Raw genomic sequence first — 25,551 nt, 5'->3', positions numbered from 1 at the left:
GATATTATACCGGGTATTAGAAGGAGGAGAGAGGTGATATTATACCGGGTATTAGGAGGAGAGAGGTGATATTATACCGGGTATTAGAGGGAGGAGAGAGGTGATATTATACCGGGTATTAGAAGGAGGAGAGAGGTGATATTATACCGGGTATTAGAGGGAGGAGAGAGGTGAGATTATACCGGGTATTAGAAGGAGGAGAGAGGTGATATTATACCGAGTATTAGAGGGAGGAGAGAGGTGATATTATACCGGGTATTAAAGGGAGGAGAGAGGTGATATTATACCAGGTATTAGAGGGAGGAGAGAGGTGATATTATACCGGGTATTAGAAGGAGGAGAGTGGTGATTTTATACCGGGTATTAGAAGGAGGAGAGAGGTGATATTATACCGGGTATTAGAGGGAGGAGAGAGGTGATATTATACCGGGTATTAGAGGGAGGAGAGAGGTGATATTATACCGGGTATTAGAGGGAGGAGAGAGGTGATATTATACCAGGTATTAGAGGGAGGAGAGAGGTGATATTATACCGGGTATTAGAGGGAGGAGAGAGGTGAGATTATACCGGGTATTAGAAGGAGGAGAGAGGTGATATTATACCGGGTAGTAGGAGGAGAGAGGTGATATTATACCGGGTATTAGAGGGAGGAGAGAGGTGATATTATATCGGGTATTAGAGGGAGGAGAGAGGTGATATTATACCGGGTATTAGAGGGAGGAGAGAGGTGATATTATATTGGGTATTAGAAGGAGAGAGGTGATATTATACCGGGTATTAGAAGGAGGAGAGAGGTGATATTATACAGGGTATTAGAGGGAGGAGAGAGGTGATATTATACTGGGTATTAGAGGGAGGAGAGAGGTGATATTATACTGGGTATTAGAAGGAGGAGGAGAGGTGATATTATACCGGGTATTACAAGGAGGAGAGTGGTTATATTATACCGGGTATTAGAAGGAGAGAGGTGATATTATACCGGGTATTAGAAGGAGAGAGGTGATATTATACCGGGTATTAGAAGGAGGAGGAGAGGTGATATTATACCGGGTATTAGAGGGAGGAGAGAGGTGATATTATACCGGGTATTAGAGGAAGGAGAGAGGTGATATTATACCAGGTATTAGAAGGAGGAGAGAGGTGATATTATACCGGGTATTAGAAGGAGGAGAGAGGTGATATTATACCGGGTATTAGAAGGAGGAGAGAGGTGATATTATACCGGGTATTAGAAGGAGGTGGAGAGGTGATATTATACCGGGTATTAGAGGGAGGAGAGAGGTGAGATTATACCGGGTATTAGAAGGAGGAGAGAGGTGATATTATACCGGGTAGTAGAGGGAGGAGAGAGGTGATATTATACCGGGTATTAGAGGGAGGAGAGAGGTGATATTATATCGGGTATTAGAGGGAGGAGAGAGGTGATATTATACCGGGTATTAGAGGGAGGAGAGAGGTGATATTATATCGGGTATTAGAAGGAGAGAGGTGATATTATACTGGGTATTAGAAGGAGGAGAGAGGTGATATTATACCGGGTATTAGAGGGAGGAGAGAGGTGATATTATACCGGGTATTAGAGGGAGGAGAGAGGTGATATTATACCGGGTATTAGAAGGAGGAGGAGAGGTGATATTATACCGGGTATTACAAGGAGGAGAGTGGTGATATTATACCGGGTATTAGAAGGAGAGAGGTGATATTATACCGGGTATTAGAAGGAGAGAGGTGATATTATACCGGGTATTAGAAGGAGGAGGAGAGGTGATATTATACCGGGTATTAGAGGGAGGAGAGAGGTGATATTATACCGGGTATTAGAGGAAGGAGAGAGGTGATATTATACCGGGTATTAGAAGGAGGAGAGAGGTGATATTATACCGGGTATTAGAAGGAGGAGAGAGGTGATATTATACCGGGTATTAGAAGGAGGAGAGAGGTGATATTATACCGGGTATTAGAAGGAGGAGAGAGGTGATATTATACCGGGTATTACAAGGAGGAGAGTGGTGATATTATACCGGGTATTAGAAGGAGAGTGGTGATATTATACCGGGTATTAGAAGGAGAGAGGTGATATTATACCGGGTATTAGAAGGAGGAGGAGAGGTGATATTATACCGGGTATTAGAGGGAGGAGAGAGGTGATATTATACCGGGTATTAGAAGGAGTTACAGTCGGAACGGGTTGAATCCGACTTTCAGGAACGTCCCAGCAGACAAATTTGGAATTGAATAACCCCCTATTTTTCTAAAGCCTTTCAAGACCTTTTGGATTTCCTCCCTGGGATCTAAGGGGGAAATATACTAAGATGAGAGCTCTATTTCAGATGGGATGTTGCTATGGGCAACCAGTGGCGTAACTATCTTTTTTGCGCCCCGCCGCCGCATATTTTTTTGCCGCCCCCTCTCCCACTCCCCCTCCCCTCGGCGCCCCCCCATGCCCATACCTGCCCAGCCGCAGCCGCATCTCCGGTCACAGTCCCGTCTCTCTCGGCGCGCCGGATCCTGCTGCTATAATGAAAAGGGACTCTTAGAAAATGGCTGCCCCCATACTGCAGACAGAAAACTGTCTGCAGTATGGCGGCAGCCATTTTCTAAGTGTCCCTTTTCATTATAGAAGCAGGAGCCAGCGCTGGGAGAGACAGGACTGTGCCGGCACGCAGGCAGGTACCAGCAGACAGCGGCGGGTAACTATAGCCCCGCAGACCCCCGGCGCCCAAACTTTCTCTGCGCCTCCCCGCCACCGCGGGGGCTGCGGAGCTATAGTTACGCCAGTGTGGGCAACCAATTAGATACTATCTATTATCTTCTAGAAGAGGCTTAATAAATAAGGAGTAGATTCTGATTGGTTGCCCATAGAACTCCCATCTTAGTAATTTCCCCCCAAACAGTGCTACTGATCGGTGAGAAGGACAGACATTAATATAAACCATTCCTGGGAAAATACACAAACAAAAATAATCGAATATCTGATAAATAGTTTTAGAGAAAAAATTTTTTCTAAAACTAAAAAACCCCCAAAGGCTACAACATGAAAAGAATCTTAAAAGCGAAAGATGAAAAAGGTCAGCGCTCGTCGCCAGTCACCCTGATAAACGTCAGCTGTGCCTTGTGGAATAAGTATATCTTATGTACGCGGAGAGCACTTTGTGAATGGCGACAATCAGTGCAAATTCTTCTCAAATGGATTTCGACCAGATTTCTCTGCTAAATTCCTTCTTTAATAATCTCTCTGGATGCTGCCAAATCAGCTTTGGCGTCCTGACAGAGTGAAAGAATTGCTAGTTTGGTACTAAAATTAGAAAACGTCTTTAAAAAGACCCCTCGCTTCAGACCAATCAGGATAATTATTTATATCCTAGAGAGGTTTAGCGGGAGAAACACTGACTTTTCGGTGCTGAGGAAGAAACATCTGCTGACCTTGAGATAAGAGTGGAATAAATCCTTCCTCAAGATGGAGATGGGATAATATGCATATATGTAAATTCCACAATTCAACAGCATCTCCTTATTTGTGGGATGCAGATGTTAACAGATGCTGTATATTCAAATATTCTAGTAATAGGATTTTACCTACTTTCTAGTAAATCATCGGGGACGGGTCATTAGGTCGACCAAACAAAGTTTGACATGCATTAGGTCGACCACAGAAGGTCGACAGACTTAACCCATGAAAAAGGTCGACATGGCTATAGGTCGACAGGGTCATTAGATCGACACAAGCATTAAGTAAACTTTGGGAAGGTTGACAGTCAAAAGGTCGACATGGGATTTTCGTGTTTTTTTTTCTCCCAAATGTCGACACAGTTGACATGGACACCGTATTGGTGCACCGCTGTGCCCGCCATGCTTCAGCCATTCTCCCACCACGCCCTTGAGGATGGTAGGGCATGAACTACCATCACCAAAAAAATGAAAAACCCCATGTCAAGCTTTTGACTGTCGATCTTCCCAATGTCGACTTAATACTTGTATTGACCTAATGATCCTGTCGACCTAAAACCATGTCAACCCTTTTCATGTGTCTACCTTCAGTGGCTGACTAATGCATGTCGACCTTTTGACCTAATGAGCGTATACCAAATCATCTTGTAGAATTCCCCCATTCAGTAGTGTTGCCATTGTTTCTCTTCTCTTCCCCCTAGGCATAAATGTAACAGGTTGCAAGATAATGATTTGCATCTCAAGCCTCCAAATATGATAGGAGGGGCCGGGAAGTTATAAAGGGCCTACGTAACTCATCAACAATTTCTATTAAGTTGCCGCCATAAATGGGCCAAGCCGCACACTGAGAGTTTCTGGGCATACAGCAATTGCTGTTTAACCATTACATCAGGCATGTCCAAACTCTGTCCCTCCAGCTGTTGTGAAACCACAAGTCCCATCATGCCTTGCCACAGTTTTGCTCTTAGGGAATGCTAACTATAGCAAGGCATGCTGGGATGTGTAGTTTCACAACAGATGGATGGCCACAGTGCATGCGGGCGGGCGGGCAGGTGCGCGCGCGGGGGGTGTGGGTGTGCCGCTGGGGGCCCGGACTGGGTTGGGATAATTTGGTCTACAGTCATTAGGTTGACACTATTAGGTCGACATGGGAAAATGTTGACATGGGTCTAGGTCGACATGGGAAAAGATCGACATGGTTCTAGGTCGAAAGGTCATTAGTTCGACAGGTCATTTGTTCGACAGTGTCTAGGTCAACAGTCAAGAGGTCGACATTTTTTTACTCCAATGTCAACACAGTCGACATGGACACAGTTTAAAGTGCACCGCATCCCCTCGCATCGCTCGCAATGCTTCGGGCACGGTGCCTCACTACGCTCGGCACACAATTTTATTCTCCCACCACACCCTAGTGGATGGTAGGGCAAGAAATACCGCCTGTCGGCACATGTTAGCGCAATAAACAGTGTAAAAACCCCATGTCAACCTTTTTGACTGTGGACCTAGACACTGTCGAACTAATGACCTGTCGATCTAATGACCTTTCGACCTAGAACCATGTAGACCTAGACCCATGTCGACCTAATGACTGTCAACCATCATGCTGTAGACCAAATGACCGCATCCCCCCGATCTGAAGGTCAGTCCCGGGCCCCAACATTTCTAATCGTGGCCCACGTGGAAAAGGTCTACACAAAACAGTTGACATAAGCTTTTCTAAAAATGTTGGTGTCAATGTCGACGTCTAAGCATACAGACAACTAAATAGTGTATCACATCTCCTCGCACGGCTCGCTTTGTCCAAAATGCTTTCATCCAGGTGCATTTCTCCACTTTCAGGAGGATGGTAAAGTATGAAAAACTCCAAAATAATACAAAATTCATAAAAAACTCATGTCGGCCATTTCCATGTTGTACCTTTCCTTGTGCTGACCTATTGTTAATGTTGACATTGTGCATGTCCACCTTATGTGTCGACGTAGACATTATCTGTCAGCTATCTGTATCCCCCTACTGATCCTTATAACAAATTCTGTGGCAGATGTATTATGCCTGGCAAAGAGATAAATTGATGATAAAGTGGAAGGCGATAATGCACCAACCAATTAACTCCTAACTGCCATTTTTCAAACCTAGGTGATATGCTGGTGCGTTATCTCCTTCCACTTTATCTCTTCACCAGGCTTAATACATCCCTTTATTAGAGATTATGTACATCCCTACAGTTGCTACCCCACATAGTATTGTCAACATACGCATCGGTGACAAAGCTTCGGATTTTCTTTACTGTACAAAGTCCTTCCTCAATAATTGCATCAAATCAGATTTCCAGTCCTGAAATGAAACCATTATCCATGTGGGACTGCGCTATTTCACAACTAGACTTTCCACCATAAATGCTAGAACTCTCAGCTGACACAAAGCGCAGCTTAATTTAGAATAGCATTGTCACACCATTAGGGGGCATGGTCTCATCATGAGGCGTGGTCTCATCATGGGGTGTGGTCTCATCATGGGGCTTGGTCACATCATGGAGGCGTGGTCACATCATGGAGGTGTGGTCACATTTCAGGGCCAGGGATACAACTCAGAGGACCCCTTCTGCCCTCTGTTGTCACCCCAGCATGTAAGACACCACTTTTGTTTTGGTAATAATTGCATTAAAATATTTTTAAATGCTATTTGAACCAATTAAATTATTCTGGGGGCATCTACTGTTTTCTTTTTCTGGATATCTTGGACTGGGCTCTAGCTATGCTGTTCTAAATCTACATTATCCTATTGCACCATATTTATCTATAGGGGATCTGGTCTTGATCTAGTAGCTAAAGTACACAAGACTCCAGAAAGACTGCACACACTGGAATGGCTATGGGTCATTAGTTCGACATGTAGTGGCTTGACCACTGAAGATCGACATGGCTTATGTTGACACATGAAACATGGCTAAGGTTGACAGGGTTGGATGGTCACAAGTATTAGGTTGACATGATTTTTTCAAGTTTTCGGCCCGAATGTCAACAAAGTCGACATGGACACCGTAAAAATGTACCACGTCCCCTCGCATGGCGCTCGCCATACTTCGGGCACACTATTCTATTCTGCCTCCACAGCCTGGTGGTAGGGCATGAAATTCCGCTTGTCGGCACATGTTGACTCAAAAAAACGTGAAAAACTCATGTTGACTTTTTGACTGTCGACCGTCCCATTGTCGAACTAATGCTTGTGTCAACCTTCCAGCCCTGTTGACCTTAGCCGTGTAACATGTGCAGTGCAGAGGGGTTTGTGTGCTGAGGATTGTGCTGGGTTAAATATTATATATCTATTTATTATTTATTAACAGTTTCTTATATAGCGCACATATATTACGTAGCACAGAGTATAGTTGTACAGTCACATCAGTCCCTGCCCCAGTGGAGCTTGCAATCTATATTCCCTACCACATGTACATGCACACAGACATTCTAGGGTTAATTTATTTTTGGGGAGCCAATTAACCTACCTGTATATTTTTGGATTGTGGGAGGAAACCAGAGTACCCAGAGGAAACCCACGCAAGAACGGGGAGAATATACAAACTCCGCACAGTTAGGGCCATGGTGGGTATTGAACCCATGTACTCAGTGCTGTGAGGCAGTAATGCTAACCATTACACCATCTGTACTGCCAACGTATATATAATATATATATATTTATATTGTAGTAATTGTACTGGTCGTGTGTTAGGCAGGCTGCCAGTCAGTGTAGTGGGGTACAGTAGTACACAGGCAGGATGTCAGTCAGCTTTTCATTTTAAAACTTTTTGTGGTGTGTGGTGTGCTGCACTGCAATCCAATACACCATATACTACTGTCAGAACAAGTGAGTGATTGTTCTGCCTCCACGCAGTTTTATGCAAGCCCCGTCCATAAAAAAAAATACAATATAAAAATACATTTAACTGTTCTTTATTTTTTTGGTGTATACTGCACCCCAATAGTATACACCATAAGTTCCGTGTGTGATTGTTCTGCGTCCATGCAGCGTTATACAAGCTGCGCATTAAATATAAATTAAGATATTAAACTACAAAAAAAAATTCAATTTTTCTCTTCTTTATTGTTTGTGTGTAGTGTACTGCACCCATAGTATACTGTCAGAAGTTCCGTGCGTGATTGTTCAGCCTCCACGCAGCATTATACAAGCTGCACAATAAAAATAAATTAAATGAAAACAACATTGTGGTCAAAATTGTGTAAAAAGGGATGGAAATTAATGGTATTGAGGTTAATATTACTCTAGGGCCAAAAAATTGCAAAAATTTATGCGATTTGGGCGTTTTTTTTACCACTTTTGTAAAAAATCAAATTCAAACCCTTTCACCCCAGTTTAACAAAGCCAAATCCAAATCACAGTGGCAAATCGAAATCCAAATCTTCGGCCACGGCGCTCATCTCTAGTTATCACCTTGCAATTATCACTGCTTTATCACTTCTTTATCCATACCTCCCAACATGACCCATTGCAGGAGGGGCACAATGCTCTTTTTTATGATTGCCATCACCTGGTTTAAACAGGTTAATAATGGATAAGAAAGGTGTTCCACAACAGATGATGGCAATCATTAATTAAGAGGAAAGTCCAGGAATAGAGCATTCTGTTCCTCCTGGAGAGGGGCATGTTGGGAGGTATGCTTTATCCCCTTCTCCAGGCTTAATACATCTGCCCCATACACTGTTTATACTGCTATGTTATGATCGTGGACTCTGGACTCTGAGGGTAACATTTCTCTAAAAAGCTAGCAAACATTTATGCCATGCCAGTGGCAAATAGCTTTGGTTTTATATTTAAATTTGACAGTTTATTTTACATTAATGCTAAAGAAATATTGCATGCTAATGTTGATGTTAAAGCATACATGACCCTCTCCTGTAGGGACAGAACTATCCATCTATCTATCTATCAGCCATTCCCAATATATAGGTATATAAAGAAAACACAAACCTTACACATTTCCATGCATAGAAGCATATATCTAATAGAAATTATCTATAACCTGATTCGCCCATGGCACCCCACACCCCCCACACAAGTCCGAAGATATTTTGAATGACTATAAGGTGACATTAACCAGTCAGAGTATGTGGCTGAATCTGTATTATTGACTAGACCTTAATGAATTCAAAACAATAAATGAAAAGGTCCAATAATAATATAGAAAATCAATAATGTGCTTTTACACAGGTGGATGTGAACTGTTATTGTATTAGGACGAGTTATATATCACTGTGGGGAGAAAGGGTGGGGGGACCAGAGCAAAGAGTGAGGACATGGGGAGTAAGAGGGTGGTGTACATGCAGATAATAGGGTGGGGACAAAGATAGAATTAGGGACTAGAGAACAAAAGGCTGGTTATATGTATACTGCAAAGGAAACGAAGGTAGAACAGAAATAGGAGCAGGGTAGGCCATGCAGGGACCACAGAGAATCAGATAGAAGGCTAGACCGAGGTCTCTGAGACATCCAGCAGCCATAATCCAGGGCTCATTCAGTTGCTCGCTCACATTCCTATACACACAGGCCATTCCTCTGACTGGGGAAAGATGCAGGATGAAATCAGCTTATAATATGGCAGAAAATCTCCTCCCATCCAATAGAGAAAGAGTCATTTATCCGGATTAACCGAGACATCAGCATGTGGTAGAGAGACAGAATTAGCGCGAGATAGAGAGTGCAAGTGTGGGAGAAAGTGACCGAGGGAGATCACACTGTGGAAGATTCTAAGGGGGAGGGATCTAAAAAGAGTGAGGGGGAGACAAAGAGAAAAGAGGCAGGGGGGGTGGGCAGAGAAAGGTAGAAGACAGAGGGATGCTATGACACACGAAGAGGAGGGGAGACAGCAGGTAGTCTCAGGGAATGAATGGGGGGCAGGCGGCTGGAAAGGCGAGAGAAGCAGAGGAGATGGCAGGGAGGCAGAGATAACCTGGAATTGATGCTAATCATTGGCACACAAGGAACCAAATCTGGACCAGCAGCTGTTTCAGCACTGGACAGCGACCTGTCTAAGGAAGGTGGAGACAGAGTTGTAAGCAAGGGGGCAGCAAAGACACACATGAGCAGAGGGGGATTGTCAGACAAGCAAAGGCAGTATTGCTATTAACGGAACAGGTGCTCGCTAAGGGTTAACTGCTGCAACAACGGACCATTGTCATTCGTTATTCCTGGATAGCTATTGATTTTAGGCTTAGGGCTACATCTGGAGAAGGAGGAGGACATTTTTTCGGAGTAGCAGGACTGTTATCGGCCATCTCCTGGGGTACAAGACCGGTGTCAGGGAAATGCTACCTGCCCAATATCGAAGGTTTGGGGTGAGCTGAGGACATACTCGGGGCAGAGAGGAGGAGGAGGAGGGGAGTTCTGGTTCTCCCCGTCCCCCACTGATTATGATGATGCCAAGGAGTGATCGGTAAAAATTAGGAGGAGGAGGAGACCGGTAGTAGGGAAAAGTGGTTGGAGAGGGGGGCCGGTACGTTCCTCTCCGGTGTCCGAAGTGAGCACGGCGGGGCAAGAGGTGGACGTGATGGGCGAGTGGACTATCCTGGAGCGCCTGCTGGAGGCTGCAGTTCAGCAGCACTCCACCATGATAGGGAGGTAAGAAGATGGACTGTGACATAGGGGTGGGATGAGGCCCATGGGGATAAAACACGCAAAAAAACATTCCAAGCATGCATACGGCACATCATAGATGCTTGAAGCAATGCTGATCCATGTCACCTTAAATACTCTGTGACAGGGGCCTACCATGATCTAGATTACACTGAGGCAATGCAGATGTCCTCACACCAGAGTAATGGAAGATAGGTTGAGGAGTGGGTGTGGTGGGTGATGTGGATGTATGTATGTGTGTGTGTGTGTGTGTGTGTGTGTGTGTGTGTTTGTGTGTGTGTAAGTACTTCACATATAATCATTTTAGTGATGAATGGATGTCTCAGAATGCTGCACTTACATTTATATCTTCATTCCTTTATGTGCCAAATAAATAGACAGGTCTCAGTATAAGGTGCAGACTCTGGAAATGAAATAGTTAAAAAGCAATGTATATGACCTACACATCCTGCAGGGCTGCACTGACATTCAGAACCCTGCAACATGTATTTTTCTTAATGAACATTTCAATCCCCAACCTGACAGTCACTTGCAGAGATGAACTGACGCCGAAATCACATCCGTTCATTAATCCGACAAAGAGCAATATCTGTATGAATGTACTAGGTGTGTCTGCTATCATTCTCACTATTTACTATATGATGTGTGTGTTGCTAGGTTACTGTACAAGTGCTAGTGTATAACCATGCAATCCTGTCAGTGCATGATATATGGATCCTGTATACGCATGTACACACTTTAATGTCTATCCCATAAAGATCACTTGTTCCCCGCAGTGCTTTCCTTCTCCCCGCCTGAAATGTCAATGTTTTTTGGCTCTTCTGTTACCCTGATCATCCTCGTGCTTTAATATACTGGATTTTTTTTATTAACTGTTCTGCTTCTGAATCAAATATTTTCTTCCATCGAGTAAACAAAGATGAGACCATATAAGGGCCCTAATATGTCTACATTAAGTATATGGCCTTTGATCATATAAGATCCAGTGTATGGCTGATTCACTGTACAAGATGGTAGCGTACTGTACACTATTCCTTGTGGTCATATATGCAATGTGGTTTCTTTTCCTTTCTGGTGTTATGCTAATGTGGTTACTGTACATTCCGGAATCTCATCATTAACACTGTGCATAGTCCCCTGTTGTGGTTAAGCACAGTCCTTCCTCGACTAAGGATAACAGGACTCGACCTTTGCTTTCGTCCTCTACCTGCCGCTCCTAGAGGGCCCATTTATCAATGATGGCATTTACAGTCCGGTCTGGGTGGAATATTACTGCCCAGGAACGCATTGCATCATCCCCCTCTTACAGGGACAGGGCTCTGATTGGCTGATGCTGATTAGCGCAGACCCCTGCTGACCCCGCTGACCGCACTGCCCCAAAGGCAGTGTGATCCATAGGCCTATATTAGAATGGTGGTAGCCCAGGGATGCGTTGTGCTGGTGCCGATGTTGATACATCGGGCGGGCAGCTTGGCGTCCCCCATAGTAACCTATGGGGGAGGCGGATGGCGGTGCAGGCGGGATCGCAGCAGGGATCGGAAATTCCTGCTGCGGTCCCTCCTGATACATTCCGGGGGTTACTCAATATTTGCAGCTAACCCCAGAAACCGGGTGTTTTCGGGGATTTAGCTGCAAATATATAATGACAAATGGGCCCCTAGTTCCCTTTTCCTGTGATTTCTCTTTTTTTATCTAAATAAGTATGTTTTCCGTATACCTGAAAGCTTTAGTAAATCCTTCCTGTCAGTCTGTGCGGTGTTGGAAATTATCTAAAATCTTACAAATAATCATAAGATCTAGTATTTCAATCAGTTTACCATTTTGTCAGCAGCCAATTAAACCATGAACTTCTTTAGCACAACAATTTTAATGGTGGCTGGTAACTGTCCATGCTGATTGGCTACCTGGCATCATGTGGGTGATGATGTAGTTCTCTAGCTAATGATTTCCATGGATGAGGCAATGAAGACTATATTTACTAAGATGGGAGTTGTATTGAAGATAGGATAAGCAACCAATCAGATTCTATCTATTATCTTCTAGAAGGTGCAAAATAAAGAACCAATAGATTCTGATTGGTTGCCATGGGTAACATCCCATCCTTAATAGAGGATTGGCCATATACCTAAAGATTTATTATCTGATCTGGTTGGTTGGAACCAAAATCTGACAACTTGCGGGAGCAAATGACAGTTGACCATTCGCTTTGCAATGCTGGAGAACGGGCATATGTCATTGGGTCGACCAATATTAGGTTGGCATGCATTGGCTCGACCACTGAAGGTGGACACATGAAATAGGTCGACATACCTAAGGTCGACATGGTTGGAAGGTCGACACAAGCATTAGGTCGACAATGGCTAGGTCGATAGTCAAAAGGGCAACATAGTTTTCACCTTTTTTTTGGACACCGTCAAAGTGTACAGCTGCGCTCGCCATGCTTCGGGCACAGTGATTCGCTATGCTCGCCACACTATTCTATTCTCCCGCCACGCCCTAGTGGATGGAAGAGCATGAAATACCACCTGTCGGCTCATGTCGGCAAAATAAATAATAATTGAAAAATCCATGTGGACCTTTTGACGGTCGACCCAATGCTTGGGTCGACCTTCCAACCAGTATACCCTGGAAAACTGACCATAAACAATCATTCAGATATTAGCAGAATTTTGTTCCAACCAAACAGATTGGACATTAAATAAAAGGTTGGGGGTGTTACACATAACAGCCAATCATATTCTAGCTTCCCTTTCTCTATTTTATCCTAGAACAGGATAGACTGAATCTGATTGCTAAAACAAAGGAAGAGAAGAAAGACTGTTATGTGCGTGACGCACTGTTAGGACAAGAAAACTTAATAAAATGTAACCTTTAATTGTTTATTTTAAGATTTGCGACATATAAAAACAATTGCCAAAGAGACAAAGAGGAAGAAACAAAGTGTTTTTAAAAGGGGGATATAGATCCTCTCAAATTGAACCCCAATGTCCTGTTCCCAGTGTAATTGCTAGATTAGGTGCGTGTTGCTGTAAATCTTACAGTGTGTACCCACTCATAAAATGAACAGATATGTTACAATTTTCACTTAATTAAGTTACTTTTGTTTAATATTAGTTTATAACACAGATTGCTCCCAAGAACTGTGCAGATAAATTAGGACAGCGAAGTAAATATTTCTGTTAGGTCCTTCTATACATCAGAAAATGGGGTGCCCCCTAGTATCTGCACAGATATTGCGCAGTGTGTAGCACAGTCTTAAATAATCACAGACTGCGGGGCCGGCTGGTAGTACACATGCCGTGTTTCACATCTAAAGTGTGCCCGTTAGATCTGATATTGGGAACACAAATCGGCTGTTAGTGTTCTCCGCCGTTTGTGTAGTTCCTCTCCGCAGGGAAAGTGGCTTGTACGTATGCCACTGCTCCCGGCTGTGCTGGTAGCGCGTCTGTGTCTGCGGGGAGATCACAGTCAATGGTGGGGCTGTGATTCTCCAACTCACAGACCCGCGTCGCGCTCCGTCACTGACACTGCGCCTAACAGAGGGACACACCGGCCGGGTGCTGTATTTGCACTTGCGTGCTGTAATCACATCTGAGTCTTGGGAGACCGTAGTTAGGTTCTGACCCCACGGTTCCTATCAGATGCGCCCCCTGTAAGTGGATACTGTAACATACCTCCCAACTTTCGTGCTGAAGAAATAGGGACACTCGCGCGGCTTCGCGAGCGCCCGAAAAGGGGGCGGGGTATATGCAAATGAGGGCACGGCTTATGCTAATTAGCCGCTGCCTCATTTTCATACGAGAATAGACGCTGTGCGCATGTGCATAGCGTCTATTCTATTAGATTGGGGGGTCTCCCAACTGCCACCCCCCGCAGCGGGACAATGCCTGCCGTGGGTGGGACAGCGGGACAGGACCCGAAAATCGGGACTGTCCCGCTGTAATCGTGACAGTTGGGAGGTATGCTGTAACGCCCTATACATCAATCAAAATACATTTCATGGGGGAAAGGGACATGGGGATATTTCACACACTAAGTGTGTCTGGCCAACGTGCGTGTCGCCACCAGCTTCATCAGGACCATCCTTAAATAAATGTACCCCTATATGCTGTTGTGAAACTACAAGTCCCATCATGCCTTGCCCCCGGTTTGCTATTAGGGAATGCTAAAACTATGGCAAGGCATGCTGGGATGTGTAGTTTCACAACAGCTGGAGGGTCACAGTTTGGACATGCCTGGTTTAGACCATGTAGTTAGTTGGGAATAGTTTGAAAAACGGGACCCGCTAATTTACCTACAGTCAAAATCCCGACAATCAAAATACCTATCAACATTGACTGACGGTGAAAATACCAACACTTTACAGACATTCATAATGCAGACATGGCCAAAATGCCGACACGGTCAGAATACCAACATTTAAAATGTCAACAGATACAAAAAGTCGACACGAGTTTTTCATGATTTTTTTCTTTGAAACCAACATACTTTATTTACCATGCCAGTGGATGTGGAGGGGGAATATAATAGGCATAAGCAATAAGCCTGTCGAGCACAGCGAGTCACACCAGGGGATGCGGTACAATTCTACAGTGTCCATGTTTACCTATGTCGACATAGATACCCCCCAAAAAAATAATGTCTACTTTCCCGCAGCTGGAATGACACTCCCTCTGTAATCTTTGCCTATGTGAGAACGCACAGCACGCGTCTCAGAAGAGAGTCCAGGGGACGTTCACAACTCTGTACCTCATATCAAAAAGTAATGGCATCCATTCATCTTTTATCACAATGCGCAAGCTCTTCCTTCCTTAGCAGTGGCATTACTATAGTCCCGCAGCCCCCGGGGGGGCGGGGGGGGTCTGCGGGGCTATAGTTACCTGCTGCCGTCCGCCCGCCGGCAATTCTGTCGGGTCCCGGGTCCTGCCCCTCCCCCCCTTCTTACCCCTCCCCCTTCTAAAACAGTAATGCAGGGCTTGCACCAGGTTAGGAGTGCCAGATAAAACAGATATAAACTAGGCCTATGGAAGACTAGAGGCAGCCATCTTGTGATATAAACCAGTATGTAGCCTATAAGGGGGTCAGACGTCACAAGGATCAGAGCCTGACTAATATTTGTGCCGTGCGACTTGTATTCATGAAGTACTGATTTCAGTCAATTTATAGGTGAATGATTTAGGGTCTGATTCAACAAGGCCCGCAAAATAGGGGGGGAAAAACCAATATTCATTCATTTCCGCTATTTTGCGCATTTGCGACACCTTAAGCTGCTGTTTTCTAGAAAATGTGACCACAGACTAAAGCCTGGAGGGGGCAGCGACACGGCATTGGGAATGCACATTGACACGGGTATGGAGGGGGTGCAGTCTGGACAACAGAGGCATGTCCAGACCATTTGTGGGGCAGGTCGAAACAGCTGTGTGACTTCACATGCAGCCGGTGTGATCCAAAACATGGCGGCCCAGCGACTGCCTTTGGAGCTAGGCTGCACTGCCAGGGGGCTACCATAAATATGTAAATGCTTTGCTGTTCAGGGAGGGGCCTGGTGTTCCGGGACGGGCTTGCCCTGTGCTGGGCAGTTCCCCTGCATGCTACAGGAAAGGGTTTTCTTAGGGATGGCCATCGTTGCAATTGCCATCGATGGTTGCCATGGATGGCAATTCTGCCACTGGCCACCGATAGCGCTAAACTATGCAATGGCTGACCATTGATATTTTTACATATCGATGGTCAGCCATTGTGTTTGATTGATTGGCCTATGGGCCAATCAATACACGAGGGCGGGGCTTCACGGGTGTCGGGGGCGGAGCTATGCTCCGTGTCCCGGCACTTTGAAAGAAAAAAAAACATAATTTTGCTGTTCCGTCGATGGAGGGAAACCATCTGGTTCTCCCCCATCGATGGCAAAAGTATTCGACATCGGTCATGGACCATCAATGATTTTGAATTGTCGATGGTCGATGGCCATCCCTAGGTTTTCTTGCAAAACTACAACTCATCCTGAACTAGGCCCTTACTTCAGCCCACAAAATGAAATGCTCCAGTGGGGATAGATAATATATAGATTTTAACATTAGTCAGCACAATTCACAATTCATTTGATAGCAGACCAGCAGTAGCAGCACATGATGTGAAGCACGGCTCAGTAGGCCCCAAACCTGCCGTGAAACAGTCCTCTAGTATCAGCTTGAAATTATGGTTATTAGCCGCAAGGTCTCCCTGACACATTGCTTTCCAATCAGCACAATACCTAGGGGTAAATTTACTAAGATGGGAGTTCTATTGAAGATGGGATCAGATTCTATCTATTATCTTCTAAAATGTTCTAAATAAATAAGTAGATTCTGATTGGTTGCTGTGGACATCATCCCATCTTTAATAGAACTCCCATCTTAGTAAATTGACCTCGTACACACGGGGGGAGATATATTGCTCAGCAATATATTGCCCAGTGTCTCCTTTGCATCAGCGACCAGAGATGGTCACTGATGAAAAGGAACCTCTGCTGGGGGAGCTGCAGAGGTAATTAGCTGGTCGCAGGAGCAAGCGCCTGCGACCAGCGATTACAATGGGGCAGAAAACGGGAGCGCGCACCCGGCGATTTTTCGCTGGTGCGCACTCCAATCACTGGCAATATGGTCGCCTGCGACCATATTCCCAGCGATTATAGCCCCTATCGCCCCCGTGTGTACACAGCATTAGAGAGCAGCAGCTAGGCCACACACTGACAGCACACTCGATGCGCAGATACAATTCCAGTTACTCCCTGCCATGTCCACAGTTACCACCAGCGGTGCTCAAATGTAATAGGGCGTGAGAATGAGGAAGTGAGAGATTTTGGGAAAGTTTTCCCATCTTTTTTTAAAGCGGCAATCTATTACATGGCAAAATCAGCCTGGTTTTTCAGTGTAATTGGTAGCCACTTTAAAAAATAATAATAACGTCCCCAAAATCTCTCACTTCCTCATTCTCACACCCTATTACATTTGTCCGGAGATGTTTAGATCCTTTCACCTGGACTGTGTAGTGTAAGAGGGCTTACACAGTTGTTGCCCCTTTATTTGATCATTGGTATTGTTATACAGTATGTACAGCTTATACTGTATACAGGTTGGGTACAGGATCCCGGTGCTTAAAATGATGGCAGACATACAGTAAGACCAGCGCCGGCATCCTAACAGGCGGGATGCTGGCACTTTTAGAGAAATTTTAACATACAGTATTCCCTTACCTTCCCCTAACCCTTTTCCACAGCCAAACCTTAACCTCCCTCCCCCCACAGCCTAATCCAAACCTCCCTCCCCCACAGCCTAACACAAACCTCCATCCCCACACAGCCTAACCCCAGCCTCCCTCCCGCCACAACCTAACCCAAACCTCCCTTCTCACACAGCCTAACCCAAACCTCCCTTCTCACACAGCCTAACCCAAACCTCCCTCCCCCCACAGCCTAACCCAAACCTCCCCCCACAGCCTAACCCAAACCTCCCTCCCCACACAGCCTAACCCAAACCTCCCTCCCCACACAGCCTAACCCAAACCTCCCTCCTCACACAGCCTAACCCAAACCTTCATCCCACCACAGCCTAACCCAAACCTCCCTCCTCACACAGCCTAACCCAAACCTCCCTCCTCACACAGCCTAACCCAAAACTCCCTCCCGACACAGCCTAACCCAAACCTCCCTCCCCACACAGCCTAACCCAAACCTCCCTCCCCCCACAGCCTAACCCAAACCTCCGTCTTCATACAGCCTAACCCAAACCTCCCTCCCCCCACAGCCTAACCCAAACCTCCCTCCTTACACAGCCTAACCCAGACCTTCCTTCCCACTCAGCCTAACCCAAACCTCCCTCCCCCCACAGCCTAACCCAAACCTCCCTTCTCACACAGCCTAAACCAAACCTCCCTCCCCCACAGCCTAACCCAAGCCTCCCTCCCCACACAGCCTAACCCAAACGTCCCTCCTCACACAGCCTAACCCAAACCTCCCTCCCACCACAGCCTAACCCAAACCTCCCTCCTCACACAGCCTAACCCAAACCTCCCTCCCCCCACAGCCTAACCCAAACCTCCCTCCCCCACTGCCTAACCCAAATCTCCCTCCCCCACAGCCTAGCCCAAACCTCCCTCCCCCACAGCATAACCCAAACCTCCCTCCCCACACAGCCTAACCCAAACCTCCCTACCCCCACAGCCTAACCCAAACCTCCCTCCTCACACAGCCTAACCCAAACCTCCCTCCCCCCACAGCATAACCCAAACCTCCCTCCCCACACAGCCTAACCCAAACCTCCCTCCCCCCACAGCCTAACCCAAACCTCCCTCCCCACACAGTCTAACCCAAACCTCCCTCCCCACACAGCCTAACCCAAACCTCCCTCCTCATACAGCCTAAGTCACACCTTCCTCTGCCCACAGCCTAACCCAAACCTCCCTCCTCACACAGCATAACCCAAACCTCCCTCCCCCCACAGCCTAACCCAAACCTCCCTCCCCCCACAGCCTAGCCCAAACCTCCCTCCGCCTACAGCCTAACCCAAACCTCCCTCCCCCCACAGAATAACCCAAACCTCCCTCCAACCACAGCCTAACCCAAACCTCCCTCCCCCCACAGCCTAACCCAAACCTTCCTCCCCCCCACAGCCTAACCCAAACCTCCCTCCCCCACAGCCTAACCCAAACCTCCCTCCCCCCACAGCCTAACCCAAACCTCCCTCCGCCTACAGCCTAACCCAAACCTCCCTCTGCCCCACAGCCTAACCCAAACCTTCCCCCTGCAGCCTAACTGTAGCTTCCACCCCCCAACCTCTCTGACAATTAGGGGGAGAAGACGCAGCCAATCCCTCTTGAGCTGCCTGAGAAGGTCCCGGTGGCAGGATCACATGCGATATATTGCATGCAGTTCCACTCCCCGCTGCCGGGAAGCTGCCCGTGTTGAAGGTCCAAGCTGCAAGCAGGTTTGATTTTTGACTCCGATCCAATCGGGACTGCGCATCAGATCGGATGTCAAACACATCCTATTTGTCCACATTTCACCCAATTTCTCGGCCCGATCAAAATCAAGTAAAAAGTGGCCAAATTGGACTAGTGGGTGGCGGCCTGTTATGCTGGGTACATACTTGATGATTTTTTAAAACAAATGCATTGTTAGCAGTGTGTGCCCCCATGGGTCACTAGTAACATCACCCAGCAGTCTGTACATGCAGCTGAACTGGGGGATGTCCCTATCGATGCCATGTTCCTGAATGTAGCATGGTCCGCCCCCCCCCCATCATCGCTGCTGGCATCGGCAAGTGTGTATGCCGGCAACACCGTCGCACGCCATCTCCCGCGATGTCATGCTGGGTACACATTGTCTAGTGGTTGTTCAGCATTAATCTGACAATATAAATGTATTTGTTATTGCTACACATTCCCAGAATGTGCATCATGCAGGCCCTAGAGCGACGCACATCATCTACAGCAGTGACAGAAGTAGCATCCCGGTACACAGGGGAGGGGAGTGGTGGGGTGGAGGTGCTGGATTCTACTAACTATAGCTTTTAGCTCATTAACACCTGGAAGGCACACGGCGCCTCTTCCAAGCAGTGCGAGAAGTCTCACCACGTGATGACACCATGACAAGAGGGCTGAGGGTGGCCCAGTGGAAGCTAATGCTATTCCTGTTATTAACCCTTACACAGAGACATGCTAAATGGGTACAGTCTTCCTCCTATACTCCATTCTGTCATCAAAGTACAACAATATCGCTATCCGCTATCCTGTCACACATCAGCATGCACTTCACGAACCATCACATGTAAGTCTGACCCTTCCACAACAGAGACAGGCTGATCGAGGACAGCGCTGATGTCACACACCCTCCCTTAAACCGCCTGGGCGCGCCTGCAGTTTTTCTGACACTCCCACAAAACGTCCGTTGGTACTTGTTTCCTAGCACGGCCACAAACGTTACTACTCATGTACCTTAAGTTAAGGTACACGAGTAACGCGATGGACCCGAATTCCTATGAAATCTGGTACATTTTGCTGGCAAAGGCAAAATCGCGTTTATCGCGTCGGTCGCGTGCATTAACATGGCACGCGACCGATGCGATGAACGCGATTTTGCCATAGGGTTCAATGTTAAAATATTTTTAACATTGCAATCGCGTTGATCGCGTCGGTCTTGTGCCATTATAATGGCACAAGATGCGATGGACGCGATTAACCACATTTTACATAGAAAACAATGGGAAATGGCCCAATATGGGCCATTTCTCATTTTATATGCCCCCGTCATGGGTATTAATTAATGTCCCCCCAATGTGAACGGCACCCCATGATTGACGCCAACCCAAAGCGTGGCAAGAAAGGCGAGCCCGCGAGGGGCGGCGGTACGCGTCCTCCAACCTTTTCATACCCCTTCTATCCACGTCGGCATGGAGTTGAGAATATAAAGTGTGGCGAGCGCAGCGAGCCACCGAGCCCCGCGAGGGGACACGTATACCTGTGAAGTTATGTGCGTCCTCGCTGCGCTCGCCACGCTTCGGGCTCGGTGGCTCGCTGCGCTCGCCACACTTTATATTCTCGACTCCACGCCAACGTGGATAGTAGGGGTATGAAAAGGTCGGAGGACGAGTACCGCTGCCCCTCGCGGGCTCGCTACGCTCGCCACGCTTCGGGTTGGCGTCAATCGTGGGGTGCCGTTCACAATGGGGGCATTTGAGCCATCAGGGGGGTTAAAATTGGGATCTGGGGACAATTTTACATTGAATCCAATGTAAAATAGGGTCCCAGGGACCCTATTCACATTTGAATCAATGTAAAAATCGGGTCCATCGCGTCGGTCGCATCGCATGCGTTGCGATCGACGCGATTTTTCCGACCCGATCAAAATCGGTGTGGCCGTGCTAGGAAACAAGTACCCGTCCGTTTACCACCCCAATGGCAACTTTATGTCTGTCTAATTGCGAAGGGATTGTGATAAGATATTTTCACTATATCAGTCGCAATGTTGGCTCGCCCTTGTGCAGTCATTCGATAATCGAAGGGATTTCACATTTGCGCTATAGCGATCAACTAGCCCTGTGTTCCAATGGTGTTTCTGATAATTAAATCGTCTTCCCTAATGGTTGGAGAGATCCCTTCAATAATTTATGTGTTCCTCCATTATAATGAAATGGTAACACCTGATATGGCATTGCTTCCCAAAGTCAGTCCACCAGGTTTTAAGGATATCCATGCTTGAGCACAGGTGATCTAAGTAATACCTCATTAATTTTGATGATACCATCTGTGTTCATACCTGGATACATACTTGCCTCACTACGCACTTACAGAGCACAAGTGGTCAGACTGAAGGGGAGCCGGTGATTGATGCTGAAGTGAGCCATCATAGCCCCGCCCCATTATACAATACCTGCTTTCACTACATTGTATAATAGAGGAGGAGTCACAATAATGCGATTGTGGAACCCCCTCTCCCCATTCAACCCATCTTCTCACAGGCCACAGCCCCCAACACACTGACAAAGCTACCCCCTCCCAGAGGAAGCAACGAAGAACCATACGCCATTTTGATCACAACTATGGTTACAACTAAAGAGGCTGTACTGGGTGGTGGTGATGATGCAGGCTGAGCTCAGAGGGCATGTTCACACCAATGCGGGTGATACAGAACTAGATGTAGGAGACAATAGGTTTGACTCAGCGGTGGGCGCACTGCTACGGCACATGGTCTTATCTTATAGTGCACGTCCGGGCCGCCGAGAGGTTTGTCGGCCCCTGGTAACATTTTGGGGGCGTGGCCTAATCATGGTAGGCGTTGCAATTTTTGATGGTGCAGCCGATGCTGGCTTATATGGATGCACAACCTGGTGTTACTGTGTGTATGGTCGTGACAGTAGGTGTATTAGGTATTGCACATTGGGAAATGGAAATGTAGGCAGCTCGGCACAGTGGGATCTGGAAATGCAGGCAGCTAGGCACCTTGGGATCTGGAAATGCAGGCAGCTAGGCACCTTGGGATCTGGAAATGCAGGCAGCTCGGCACAGTGGGATCTGGAAATGAAGGCAGCTAGGCACCTTGGGATCTGGAAATGCAGGCAGCTAGGCACCTTGGGATCTGGAAATGCAGGCAGCTCGGCACAGTGGGATCTGGAAATGAAGGCAGTACAGCACAGTGGGATCTGGAAATGCAGGCAGTACAGCACAATGGGATCTGGAAATGAAGGCAGTACAGCACAGTGGGATCTGGAAATGCAGGCAGTACAACACAGTGGGATTTGGAAATGAAGGCAGTACAGCACAATGGGATCTGGAAATGCAGGCAGTAAGTCACAGTGGGATCTGGAAATGCAGGCAGTACAGCACAGTGGGATCTGGAAATGCAGGCAGTACAGCACAGTGGGATCATGAAATGCAGGCAGTAAAGCACAGTGCAGCACAGTGGGATCTGGATATGCAGGCAGTACAGCACAGTGGGATCTGGAAATGCAGGCAGTACAGCACAGTGGGATCTGGAAATGCAGGCAGTACAGCACAGTGGGATCTGGAAATGCAGGCAGTACAGCACAGTGGGATCTGGAAATGCAGGCAGTACAGCACAGTGCAGTACAGTGGGATCTGGATATGCAGGCAGTACAGCACAGTGGGATCTGGAAATGCAGGCAGTACAGCACAGTGGGATCTGGAAATGCAGGCAGTACAGCACAGTGGGATCTGGAAATGCAGGCAGTACAGCACAGTGGGATCTGGAAATGCAGGCAGTACAGCACAGTGGGATCTGGATATGCGGGCAGTACAGCACAGTGGGATCTGGATATGCAGGCAGTACAGCACAGTGGGATCTGGAAATGCAGGCAGCACAGCACAGTGGGATCTGGATATGCAGGAAGTACAGCACAGTGGGATCTGGATATGCGGGCAGTACAGCACAGTGGGATCTGGATATGCAGGCAGTACATCACAGTGGGATCTGGAAATGCAGGCAGCACAGCACAGTGGGATCTGGATATACAGGCAGCATGGCACAGTGGGATCTGGATATGCAGGCAGTACAGCACAGTGGGATCTGGAAATGCAGGCAGTACAGCACAGTGGGATCTGGAAATGCAGGCAGTACAGCACAGTGGGATCTGGAAATGCAGGCAGTACAGCACAGTGGGATCTGGATATGCGGGCAGTACAGCACAGTGGGATCTGGATATGCAGGCAGTACAGCACAGTGGGATCTGGATATGCGGGCAGTACAGCACAGTGGGATCTGGATATGCGGGCAGTACAGCACAGTGGGATCTGGATATGCAGGCAGTACAGCACAGTGGGATCTGGAAATGCAGGCAGCACAGCACAGTGGGATCTGGATATACAGGCAGCATGGCACAGTGGGATCTGGATATGCAGGCAGTACAGCACAGTGGGATCTGGAAATGCAGGCAGCTTGGAACATAGGGAAATTTTCAGCAAAGAATCCTGATTTACTTCCAATTCTGCATCAGGCCCCTGGTTTTTGGTGAGTAATGTGCTCTTTCAGATTGGTGACATTTAATTTGTCCCTAATGATGCCCTAAGGGGTCCTGAGAGAGGAACAAAAGCATAGTCACGACGGCAATTGAAAATAATCAAAATAATTACACTCGCCTAGAAAGGGATTTGTAATTGCCTCTCGTCTGTAATTATACATGTTTGGGTCCAGAAAGAAGTGCCGTGTGTTGTGGGAATTAGGAATACTTAATAAGAATAGCATTCAACAGTACATTCTAGGATCACTTGTCTGCAATATACCCCGATGGCCGAGAATATTGTTCCAATGCTGCAGAGGAAGCACTAAGGCTGGGTACACACAAACACCAGTCGTGCTGCTGGTTGGGGAGATTTCCCTTTGCCCCTGACCATCACGGATTGTCAGCACACATTGAGCAATTTAATGAATGATGGAACAACCTCCATTAATTTGCACACACACAATGGGGGTTATTTTCCCAGTGTGTGCGTAGCCCAGGACTTAGTCGCTGGCTGTGATAGAAACAGGCTGATCGGGGCGGAGCTTACATCACATGACTTCCCCTCACACACCTGGGCACGCCCCTCACCATGTAATGATTCCCCAGTGTGTGCAGTTTGTACATAGCCCAGGACTTACTCGCTGGCTGCGATAGAAACAGGCTGACCGGGGGCGGAGCTGACGTCACATGACTTCCCTTCACACACCTGGGCAAGCCGCTCACCATGTAATGATTCCCCAGTGTGTGCAGTCTGTGTGTAGCCCAGGACTTACTCGCTGGCTGCGATAGAAACAGGCTGATCGGGGGCGGAACTTACATCACATGACTTCCCCTCACACACCTGGGCACGCCCCTCACCATGTAATGATTCCCCAGTGTGTGCAGTTTGTGCGTAGCCCAGGACTTGCCCGCTGGCTGTGATAGAAACAGGCTGATCGGGGGCGGAGCTGACGTCACACACCCTCTCTCCGAATGCCTGTTTTTTCCCTGACACTCTGTTTACCACCCCAAACATGATTTCTGTTAATCAACTTACGTATAGCCAGTGATAAAATAGCAGGATTTTATCACAGGAAGGCCTTGCGCATGCGCGCTGTGATCCGTACTCATGTGTAATCTCTGAATAATCAGTTCCATTTTACTCAGTGGTCTGCATGACCCCCCAATATCGTTTGAAGAGCTACACAGCATGGTCAATAAACGATATTGTATTTCGGCCGCAGTAGCGCCCAATACATACACATCACACGATCTTCACTGTTTGTTGTTTCAATATGACGAGTCATAAAGATATCGTTTTGTGTATCGGACTCACGCCGCTGCTTCCAGTACCACTGAGTAGGATGGTAATAGACAGTGCTTGAATCTATAATGGGTGCAATGTGCGCGGTGCCTGCGGGACCCTGAGTTACTATCAATGGTGATAGTGCAAACAGACATCGATGGTGGCATACCATGTGACATATGACAATCAATGGTTTTAACTATCGATGGCCATCCATTTTATTTGACTGATTGGCCTGTGGGCCAATCAGAACCTGGGGGTGGGGCTTTACAGGTGTCAGAGGCGGAGCTATGCTCCGTATCCCAGCCCCTCGGACAAGGAAAGAAATAAATATTCACTTATGCTTTGATATCAATGGAGGGAAACCATCTGGTTCTCCCCCATCGATGGCAAAACTGTTCTACATCAGTCATAATCCATCAATGATTTTGAATCATCGATGGTTGATTGCTATCCTTAATTGTAAAGTCATTACATTTTAGAATAAGGATTTCTGTTTAATCCTTAATTTTATTATTTTATGTGGATTGTACTAGCCCCCTCCCCTCCTGCAAAGGGGGGAAATCCACTCGCCATTGAATAGATTTCCCTAGTCCAGCCCCGCGTCAGTCAATAGTTACTAGGTGCTGCGATGGTTTCACGCCCAGAAAATGCTGGGTGCCACCCACAAATGCCGGCCGGCTG

General features: G+C 47.0%; 1 protein-coding gene across 5 annotated transcripts in view; it reads left to right on the top strand.

Annotated features, from left to right (window-relative positions):
* The first annotated feature begins 9,240 nt into the window (after positions 1–9,240).
* The window catches only part of LOC146036072 (gap junction delta-2 protein-like), a 37,098-nt gene continuing 20,787 nt past the window's right edge, over positions 9,241–25,551 (top strand). For all 5 annotated transcript variants that reach the window (XR_014460768.1, XR_014460771.1, XR_014460770.1 and 2 more), the window contains exon 1: positions 9,241–10,077. Coding sequence is in view for 1 of the 5 variants with exons in the window: in XM_083159846.1 (XP_083015972.1) it covers positions 10,007–10,077 (71 nt within the window). In the remaining 4 variants the exon portion in view is untranslated. The remainder of the gene's footprint in view (positions 10,078–25,551) is intronic.

This window comes from Crinia signifera, chromosome 9, assembly GCF_055691185.1.
Source record: "Crinia signifera chromosome 9, ASM5569118v1, whole genome shotgun sequence".
NCBI lineage: Eukaryota > Metazoa > Chordata > Amphibia > Anura > Myobatrachidae > Crinia > Crinia signifera.
Note: the sequence above shows the minus strand (reverse complement) of the source record. Positions and strands in the feature narration are given on the sequence as shown.